The following is an 11,091-nucleotide window of genomic DNA, read 5'->3' as shown; positions in this document are numbered from 1 at the left end:
AACACATCACAAAACAATAACATTATCAATAACAATAGTAGTGTAGTGGGTACAATATAATATTGGATATAAAAAATAAACATATAGGTGGAAATTTCAATTCCATATTTCAATTGTGTCATATTAATCATTCAAAACATCTCAAAATTTTATCTATGTTATTAAAATTTAGTTTAAAAATATTCTAAAAAAATAAACTAAAAAAAAACACCATTATAAAAATATTAAAAATATTTATACTTATTTTAAATCTACAATACACATATTTTAAAATCAATATAATAAACTGAACTTCCATATATATATATATATATATAATTACTTGCATTGCTCTAATCAAAATATTAATAATATTATATACAAAAATATAATACCAATCAAAATATTAATAATATTATATATACAAATATAATGTCAATCAAAATATTAATAATATTATATACATAAATATAATGTCACTTATTTTAGGATGTAAAATAAAATATCTATTGAAGAATTTTTATTTTCTCTCTCTCTATATATATATACACATATATATATATGTATAGAAATAATTAAAATAATATAAAATATGACATAATTGTAATTAAAATTGGTTTTTTTTTACATTATTGTGTAATATCTAACCTCTTTACAAATAGTGTATTTTCAAATCATATGAATTAAATTTGAACAATATTTTCAATCACATTAAAATAAAAATAAATTATTCAAAAGAACTCAATATTGTAAAATACTTAGAAATAGTTAATAATAATAAATAATAAGTATAATATTTAAATTCATAATCAAAACCTAATAAAAATGAGTAATGTTTTACTTATAATAAAAATAAACAAAAAAAAATTGTTAAAAAAGAAAGTGAAGTTGATTCAGAAGCATATTTTAAAAACCTTAAGTTTTTCTTATAAAAGTATTAAAAACTACAATAACTTGAGAACATCCATTAAGATCTTCCATGGCTATAAAATAAAATAAAATAAAATCCTATTGGAAGATTAGTTCTCATCATTCAAAAATCATTGTTATTATGATCATTCTCTCTATAGATTTATTTCTTTCCCAACTTTCAAGCATGTGTTTTGCATTGGGTAATCTAAAAAAATCATCGTACCTCTTGAACATTTATCTCGCATGATTTTAATTTTGAAGTATTTAAAATTTGGTCCCATGAGAATGATCCTTTTGTAAATATTAACGCTTTTTTCCATTTTTACCTCCACAAACGAAAAGGGACAACACCCACCCAGACAAACTTCTCAAACCACGAAGATTCCCACGGAGTTAAGTGCTGTTTGTTCTTAGGGAGGCACCTGGATCGGGACCGGGCATGGATCACCGCGATGTCCTCCGCACCATCGACAAGCGACGGAGGAGCTCAACGTAACATTCGCCACTTGCTTCAATTCTTGTTTTCCGCGTCTAGGATTTGTTCTTGTAGCTCGTCTTCGAGTTCGTGATAGCCCTGATGTTTCTTTCCTGAAGAGCGACTTGCCCTTTCGCCCCCTCTTGGGATTTGTGGAGAATTTTTCTGTATTTTGTCGGACATATAGTTGTGCTTTGTCTATTGAACCTTTGTTGTGGGAATTTCAGAATTAAGTGGTTTTTCTGCCACGCAATCATTTGTTGAAGGTGTACAGCTAGAGGATGTCCATCTGCTTCTGCTATTGTCTTAGTTCCGGTCGCATTGTGTACAATTTTTCAAAGTTGGTTGCGGAGGTTTAGTTGGTTTGAGGCTGGGTCGCGGTGGTGTTGTAGGGTTTTACGTTCATCATGCCTCATCCTCACCAAGTGCTGGCTCTGCAACAATGTAATTCTGCAAGTATTTGGCAAGTTCCGTGCATTATCTGCAGTCATGTTTCAAACGTTAGTGTGCAGGTTTCACTTTGTACAAGCCTGCCTGCTGTACAGATGGCGTCGTCGACGGTTCGAACATTTGTTTTCAATCGATCTTCAGAAAATTTTAGGAATGTGCTTCGTTGTGCTGACCAAATATGCCGCGGTGTATCAAATCCGCAAAGTGGTCGGAACATGGAAGAATTAGAGGTATATTTTCTATCTACCCTAAGGAAATATCACATTTAAGCAATTAAGAAATGGTTAGTTCTCTCACTCTATCCTAATATTTGATTGCTAAATATTTCATGTGAGCCTCACTCCCTCTTAACCCCAAATTTAAGCAGAATCCTCCTTTACACATTATGAGATACAGTAGCGCATTTGAATTTGTTCTGTTATATCCATGGAAGCTATGTGGGTACAAAAAAATCCATGATTTCGTAATTTTATTTTTACTTATTAGTTTTCATGCCTTTCTCGTTCTAGTTTTCTCCTCCTGTTGCTTCTGACGCGCGCAGCTGTGTATGCATGCAAGACCACGTACTTCGAAAGTGCTTGAAACGGCGAAATCACTTTTTTAACATGTAATCTAGCCACTGAAGGGGATAGAAGTTAGAGTGTAGCAGCTATCCCAGTTTGCACATTTGTTCGTGTCGGTATTGAATAATTATGATCTCTTCGTCAGTTACTCGTTGGCAGTGCTGTTTCACACTTGTAAAAATATAATATTTTTCACAATCGTTTGGAACTGTGACTGAATTTTGAAATCGATTAGTTGGGAGAGGATGACCTCGATGCTTTAGAGATTGTGAGGAAAGATGAGGAGTTTAACAATAATGTTGACCAGGATTCGGACAGCCTAGCTTGTGAGTCTCAACTAACTACTTTCCAATTATGGTCGGCCCTTTTCTCACGGTTTCTCCATGTCTGACAATCTGCAGTGTTGAGCAATTTAATTCGTTTTGTATCCTCTTAATTACTTACAACATGCCATGAAACGTCTAGCATGGACTTAAATTTATCACTTTTAAGGATTTTGATTACTAGAAACTAGCTCGTTAAAAAGGTTAGTGCTATCAAGGTCTACTTCACAGGGGCATTTATTAGCAGCTATTTATTGATTTATTGCTAAAGTTTCGATCATTAATATTGGACGGTCTTATTAGCACAGTGTACTTATTGTAAAAAGTAGCTGCTGATAACAGTGAATAGCTGGTGGTTTCGACAATTGTTAGAGATTACCTGTACAAGGACAGGCAATTTATTTCAATTTGTGATGTGCCATAGGAAAGATTAGACTATTCTTCAGTCATCATTTAAATTGTTTGCATATTCATTCGATATACGTGAGTTACAGTTGCGGTGAGCTTGGCTGAGGCTGCAAACGATGTGAAGGGCAGTGAGATCCAAGGGTTGTGTGCGAGGCCACTCATCTATTGGGCTTGTTTTGTTGTTGTTGTCACCGCCTTTTCCAAACCTCAGATTGATGCTGTGGGGTATGTGGACAATCTTCTTAGAAGGACCTACTCTGGCAAATAATTCCGCTTCATAAAAATCTTTTGTTATGTATGTAGTCTTCAAAAATCTTTATGTAGTGCTCGTCGCCAATATTATTTCTTTTCAGCGACTTGCTCGTCATCCTAAGATTTTATAAAGGACTTGTAATCTGAGAGCATATCGAATGGTGGTGTATTTATGTTTGCATACGTGTGTGATATGAGTGAAGCAGAAAGAGCATGTGGGAAGTAGCTGAGGAGAAGTTCAACCCCTACCCTAAAAGCAATGTCGAGCCAAATGCTTTGACTTCGTTAGATTTTGGTAATTTGGTGACATGATTCTCCTAAATCATATGATCATTCAGGCACTCATTTTGGGGAACCTAACGAACTGAAAGCCATCAAAGAAGTTGCTGTTCTGGTTATTCAGTGCATTTGCATTTCTTGCTTCCAACACATCAAATGTATCTGAACTTTATTATATTCTAATCTTCACATCGAAATTCTGGAGCATTGTATATAAGCATTGGGTGTTATGGAATTCAGGCGACATGGTGGTTCATATGTTCCTGCCCAAGGAAAGAGAATACTATAACCTGGAATAATTTTACGGAAAAGCAACTCTTGTCAAGATTCCTTTTGAAAACCGTTCTCTGCAAGGATAGCGAACTGGGCTCCAAAGAGAATCTTCTTGAATGAAGCTATAAGACTACTTAGTTCTCCACAATGATATTTGCAATTGAGAAACGTTGATCGCTGTTTTCAGCGCTACAGCGTACCAAAATGCCTGCATGGTGTCATTTTCTATCACTCTTTTGTGAGCTTGATGACGGAAATTAATAGCTGTTTGAAGCTGAGAAAAATGCTGTAACTGATATCATTTTACTAAGGCATCTTTACCCTCCTGTGTGTCGGATTACAGTAGCCCTCCATGATCAAAGAGTTTGGAGTGTCTAAAATCAACCTCTTTGCGTCACTTGGGTCTGTCAAACTTCCCTTCATCCGATGAACTTCTATCCTCACTCTCGCCTTGTTTGTGGAGTTTTCAATAATACCTCTTTGATGTCAGGGCTTTTCAGGATGTTGTCACTTTGTTCAGAAATGTTCACATCATGATTTGGCAGGGAAATGGACGTAATTCAACACCCAATTATCTTATAAAATTTCAACACAGTTGTGTGACTACCATACTAGGCCTTACGGACTCACAAGCCAGCGTCCCTCCCGAAGCATCAATGCTGACCAGTGTCAGGGTGGAAACAATTGAGTAAATGTTTTCATTCCAGAAGAGGGTTCGGTGGTTAATTTAGAAAGCTTATTCAGGGTCAACCTAAGGATTCAGCCTAAGAAGCTTAAGTATCCTAAAGGCGGATGCTAAGCTAAATGCTTCTCGCGTGGTTCTAATTACGGATAATCCGCTAAATTCAAGTGAACTAAAACTCTATATTTTTTACATGTAATTTAAAAATAACTACTTGGAAGATTTCAATCTTTGTCTTATTTTCACATTAAATGTGTGCAATGAATATTATTTAATCCTTGATACAAATTTTGCAAAGTTACTTCTTATAAACTGTGAAATTCCATCTCTGTTTTTTCAAATAGTGATTTTATCGAGTCTTGATCTCTTAAATGTAATCTGAAAGAAATTGTTTACAAATCTATTTAATTGTTGATCACGTCAATAATGGTAAATTTAACTATACAGATATAAGTACAACTCATCATCATATTTCGATACCCAATTATTCCATAGCATGTTTTTAATAACAAATTTTCATAAATGAAGGGAACCCTTGCACCTTCGTAACCAACCCCACCATCCGGAACCAAGGTAACCGGAACCAGAGCCTCAGAGATCTATTCCGGCTTATCACAAACGGACTCTCCCCACCAGTTCGCTTTTCTGATTTCGCGGAGGAGGCTGTAGGTGATCCATCTGATGTGTATGACGATGCAACTATGATGTTCAGTGTATCGAGGGTATTGGTTCTTCAGTGCAGGCAAGTGGTGTGGATATGATGAGGCAGTGAGGGCCTTTCCGATTTGGGTTTGCAGCCCTGGGATATGCGCGAGATTGGTGGAAGAGAGAGAGAGAGAGAAAGAGAAAGAGAGAGAGCCTCGGAATTGCTGAAGATGTGTGTTCAGCTTTGTTGATATGGTAGTGGTGCCGTGCAGTGGAGTATCTGGGGTTAGTGGAGTTCGCAGTTTGCAAGTTTCAATGTGGGCTTTATTGGGAGTTGGGTTTCCGATGATGGTGCTGTGTTCAAGTTTGAGGCTTTGAAAGTGGCTAGTTAAGGAATTCGAGGGAGTGTTTGCGTGAGAGTGAAAGGCAGTGGACATGTGGCTAACAGCTAGAGATACGAGAGGTGGGGATTGAGGATGCGAAGTGTCACGATACTAGCCCTAAAAGAATGGTATTCAGCAGAGGATTCAAACTAGACGCTTGCAGCGGAGATGTTGGTGTGGTACACTGGAGCCAGCTGATGTTGACTGCTCTACCGCTTCCCGGGGTGCTATTCTGCTACTTTCTGTCTCTTTTCATCTACATCAGGGTGTAGAAGGCGGAGAGAAGGATCCAAAACCTGGGGTCGACATTGTTGGGGACAATGCCTGGGACCATTCGAGTTTCAGGTCTGTGAATGACTGCCTTCTAAAACTCAATCTCTGATTGTGGCCTCGGCTCATGTGGGTACCTACCGTCCTTAAAGTGGGATGAAGGCCTACTGTGATGACGGGGAACAGTCACTTTTCTGGTTGAATGAATGAGGTTTTGGAATCTCTAAGAAGCTAGGTCGAGAGATACTAGTCACGAAGATCATGTCATTGATGCACATGATAAAGTTCCAAATCAATCCTTCCCCTGCTTTCATGTGACCTCGCCGCATAATTTTATTCAGATGTTTTTTTCTGTGGTCTTCGTGAAGCTCGGTCCTATCGCTAGATGTGTTTGAGATTCTTAAACGGATTTACGAAGCACCTCTCTGCGTTGGTGAATACCTATCGCATTTCTCAGTGCATAGTGTAGAGATCTTTCAAACATTCTCACAGGTTGTAATAAATCAAATAGTTTTTCCGTCAAATCTTTAATTGGTATTATTCATTTAGAGTGGTTTACTACAATTTTCACCGAACCCCTTACTCCCGCTTGTCAAGATTATCCAAGACTTCGTACAGTTCAAACATACTAGGGTTACCCTGTTGTGAAGTAATTTTATCATCTTAAGTTGGTCGATATTTGTCATACTTGTCATCAAGATCATCAGTTCTATGCCCTGCTCATATCTGATTCTGGTTTATATTGTATACCTGTAGTTTTGGAGGCAGTGGATCTTCCTGAAGGACTCACAGGTATCACTGCTTATTCGTGAATGATGACTAATGCCAATCATTCATAATATCCCTCTTGACAGATTCTCTTATATTTGTTCCCTTTCGTTAATTGTATGGCTTCTATTTTGCTGCAGTTGACTGATTCCTCATGTTGTTTATTTCTTGTCAGATGGAACGATTGACAATAACATAACTGCTAAAGGTACTTCATCTACACACCGGAAGCTTTGGATCGATCTATCGTTCTTTTCACGTTTTTACATTGTTCGGTACGAGCCAAATTGAGTCACAAAATGTCACACTTCAGTCTTTGATCCCATAATGAGATCTTTCTGGTACATGGTCACGAACTGAAAAACGCAGTGGCGGTTTATGCGAATGCCCGTTATCTATTTGGTTGTTAAGTTCTGTTAATTCTGTTCAGGCGATTCCACTTGATTATACACCTGCACGATGGAGCATGCTCTAAGTCACTCCACGCAAATGGTTCTAACCTCTTGTGCCTGTTGGCGGATGTGTTTTGGTGCAGTCACTTTGGGACCTAAGTTATTCAAGACACCACCTCTAAAAATTGCAGATGGAGGCAAAATTGAGCCGTGGAATTCAGACTTTGCCTTGTAAGACTTTTTTGTAATACATCACCTGCTGCTCATGTGATGCTGGAGCTTCTTTCTGAATTTGAGGCATATCAGTGATGAGTAACAGTGTTGCCTACTGGGGTAATACTTTTCTAAGTTCACAGCAGTTCTTACTTTTAACGTAGTAACAAAAAAAGTTGTTCTTTTCCAATTTCTCGACAGCCCTGTGATGAATTTGCGAGACAAGCTGGGGATTTCCATTTGCGATAGTGAGGATCGATCTGTCTCACAAACTGGTGGGGTTCCTTGCTTTTTCTTGTCTTACACCTGTCTGCTTCAGATGCTTTATTGTAATGGAATTGGTTGCGGTTACCTTAGGAGCTAACAAGCAAGGTGTTTGTAACGCGCATTAGCTTCCCTCATTCAGAACTTTGGGTATTTATAAAGTTTACTACATTTAAAAATCAGAGACATGGCTGACGACCGGTCACTTTCTGTGGAGCAATTGCAGCTATTGAAATTCCTTCCATTATCCAGAAAGGTTCTCGAGATGAATTTGTAGAACTCGGAGCTGGTGGACGAATCCACCTGAAGATGAGCTTCGTGCTTTCTGATGAAGAGCGGAAGAAAATTGAAACAATGGTAAGAATGAAGGTTGTGTACTGTTAGAAATTGGCGTGGACTTTATTTGTTGGACTTGTTTTTTAGTCACAATGTTATTATTCCGAAATTTTCTGAAGTATCCAGTCAAACCGAACTGTAACTTGGGAATATTTAACTACAGAGAGTAGCTGCTTTGAAGAGAAAGGAAGAAGAACGCATGAATAAAACAATCGTCTTCCAAACCGTCCCCCAGCCAGCTGTTGAGAATGTGATCAGGACGCCACCTGTCTCAAGAGTGACCATTACAGAAGTTGATGAATCAGCTACAGAGGAGAGGGAGGATTCCAAGGGAGCAGCACCTGCATCAACTGTAACCATTACGGAGATTGACGATTCAACCACAGATGAGTGGGATGTATTGAAGGGAGCAGCACCTGCATCAACAGTGATTATTACGGAGGTTGATGAATCATATACGGATGGCATTAAAGAAACACAAAATGGAGTTTTAGGGAATGGTTCAACTACAGGTGTAAGGAAGGATTTGAATAAAACAGCAAACGCGCCTTTAGGGTTTGGAACCACAAAGCCTCTGGCGCCTAAGCCAATGTTTGATTATGCAAAAGCGATCGGTATGCAGAAAAGCAGAAGTTTCAAACGCACAAATAGTATCAAAAGGAGGGAAAACCCTGGGGGTTCAGATTTTTCGACTAACGAAGTCGTGGCGAACAAGGGTGATATGCATGTTGAGGTACAAACTGTTGGTGGAACTGGACGGGGTTTATGGGAGGTTGGTTTGTCTGAAAACAGTTCAAGGTTGGGTGAAATTAATTCCGAGTGCAAACAGTTATTGAAAGCGAAATGGACGCAAGTCCTTTGGTAAATAGTTCACCTGAAAACACCGAGTTTGAGGATTCTGTAGCGTCACTTAGATGCTCACCTTGTGCTACATCATTAATTACATTCATTAGCAAGTGCACCCAGAACAACCCTATCACTACCTATGCAAAGCTCTTGTGCAGGACCCATCACTCCGCGTACTGAGAAGACTCGAAGCTTGAGATTGCCTTCCAGAGTGTCTTGTGTTACGAGAGTATTTTTCAGTGTGACTTGGTCTACGAGAGTGTCCTCCGAAGTAGATTGCGTTACGAGATTGTCCACCACAATGACTCGGGTTACTATAGTTGCTTTGTTAAGAGAGTTGTCTTCAGGAGGTCGCTTGTAACGTTAATGTATGCTGTTGGGCATCAGTTTAGTAAAACTATCTTTCTAAGAAAAAATGGTTTCTTTGCAGGGTCAAAGATGGGGTGGGTATCAAGCAACTCGGCCAAGATATATGCTCAATCATCCTGAATTTCAAAGTCAATCTGTACAAGGTCCGAAGTCTGAAGTGCGATCAGGGCCAGGAGCTAGGTGGGCCCAGAAAAATAGTCTGGAGGCTAAATGGACATCTCCTGAAGAGGTACCTAGAACCTGTAACTCATGATAGCACCTATCATGCTGTAAACTTACCACTCATTGTATGGACAAGGCTGTTCTGTTAGGAATCCTCAACTCTTTGATGTCAATATTGATCTCCCACGCATAAGGTTGGTTGAAAATTTATTCAACTTACATATTGATGGATGGTACTTGCAGGCTAGGCGAATTGTGAGAGAGGAACGGGTTGGACAAGTGACAGATCATTTCAAGGTTAGAGCTAAGATTCTTGAGTTGATTAAAGTGGCAGCTGGTTCACACGATGATCGATATGGAGATGATAGAAGCTTCCAGGACCATCACGGACTTGCAGATAGCATTGGGGCTGTATTACACAAGGTACTAGATTCTTTCATACGATAGCTCCTTATATCACAACTTTGTCAGATGTATATAAATTTAACTGTCTGTATGATGTATATAAATTTAACTGTCTGTATGATGTATATAAATTTAACTGTCTGTATGATGTATATAAATTTAACTGTCTGTATGATGTATATAAATCTAACTGTCTGTATGATGTATATAAATTTAACTGTCTGTATGTTTGTCTCTTTAGCTGTACGCAGTAGTAATGCTTTCCCGATTAACATAATGATTTGGCTTTGCAGGTTGTAGGTGGAGCTGCAATGTTGCTGGCAGCACTGTTGATGACCTGTCCAGCAAGGTCATGAATTGCTTTAGTTGTTGAAGGTTCCCCAGACGGGTATGCACTATAGAGCTCCCTGTTTTACTATACATCTGTAAAAGTCATGAAACGTGCCACCGTGGACGTGCATCCTTGTAACGGTATCCAGAGTGGCACTATGGACTAATAGTACATGGAGCTAAGATAAGCTCAATTATCAGGTCATTGCGATCTTCAATCAGTGCCCGTAAGTTATTTAGTCTTAACAGGTAACGGTGACATTAAGGCAGGGTCTGAAGCAGGCAATTGTACAGACACTGACACATATTGGGAAGCATCTTGCATCGATCCAGATTGCTAAGTACATACCTGGAACTAGACTTTACTTAGTGTGTCACTTTTGAGTGAGAAACCCTAGGACACACAAGTGTAACACCTTCACTAAAGTTCATGCACTGTTTGGCTGCGCTATAAATTGTGGTCATAGGTTTCGAACACTTATTCGGAATTTATCGAGAGGATTGATATCTTTCCATCCCCTTGGTTAGTCTAGCAGATGGAGGATATTATCAGTGGCAGGTGTATTGGATCACTCTGGGCAAGGTGAACAAAGTGCCCCCTGCAGCCGTGCCTTATTCATAGTCTTTCGACAATCAGCTCCTGTGCAAGAATGATGTGTGTTCTGGGGACAGGCTGTGGCTCGTGAAGACATGCTAGTGTGATGACCTTTGTAAGGTTAAGGTGTCGTAAGAAAGTTAAAAGACAACGGTCGTAGACTCTTGGCATCAGCGGATGCAACTCTGCTGTGCAGGCAGTGCCATGCAACTTGAATACTTGGCAATACATTCTCTATTGGAAATAAATGAACGTTGACTTCTACACAACAGGTGAGTCAGTCAATGATTTCCATGCAGCTACAGTTCTGGCATTGAGAATTCCATTGGAATGTTCTTGATAAGCAATGATGATTAATCCTAGCCAACCTTTGTGGGTATCAATTGATAAATCTCCTCTGGATTATGGTGTAAGGTAGTCCAGCTCCCCTTGCAAATATCGTCACCTAGATTCGGTTGTTTTCCGTCTTCAGTTTATCACACAACTTGTTTAAGGTCATGCGGAGATTGTCTTTGTT

At 38.8% G+C, this 11,091-nt stretch overlaps 1 protein-coding gene and 1 long non-coding RNA gene across 3 annotated transcripts; both read left to right on the top strand.

The window, feature by feature from the left end:
- The first annotated feature begins 1,380 nt into the window (after positions 1-1,380).
- Positions 1,381-5,423, top strand: LOC149987715 (uncharacterized). Of its 2 annotated transcripts, none has more exons than XR_016506588.1 (2): positions 1,381-2,046; positions 3,569-5,423. It is a non-coding gene; the product is annotated as an uncharacterized LOC149987715 (long non-coding RNA). The 2 variants fall into 2 exon arrangements; XR_016506587.1 differs by lacking the exon at positions 3,569-5,423 and adding an exon at positions 2,375-3,205.
- LOC112292609 (uncharacterized) lies at positions 5,218-10,872 on the top strand. Its single transcript, XM_024541265.3, has 10 exons — positions 5,218-5,969; positions 6,651-6,686; positions 6,838-6,870; positions 7,198-7,285; positions 7,469-7,542; positions 7,758-7,888; positions 8,031-8,600; positions 9,144-9,311; positions 9,488-9,667; positions 9,943-10,872. Exons 1-10 carry the CDS (start codon positions 5,945-5,947, stop codon positions 10,003-10,005), a joined length of 1,368 nt encoding a protein of 455 aa, XP_024397033.1. The 5' UTR covers positions 5,218-5,944; the 3' UTR covers positions 10,006-10,872.
- The last annotated feature ends 219 nt before the right edge of the window (positions 10,873-11,091 follow it).

The sequence above is a fragment of the Physcomitrium patens genome, chromosome 15 (assembly GCF_059467195.1).
Source record: "Physcomitrium patens ecotype Gransden chromosome 15, ASM5946719v1, whole genome shotgun sequence".
NCBI classification, from domain to species: Eukaryota; Viridiplantae; Streptophyta; class Bryopsida; order Funariales; family Funariaceae; genus Physcomitrium; species Physcomitrium patens.
Note: the sequence above shows the minus strand (reverse complement) of the source record. Positions and strands in the feature narration are given on the sequence as shown.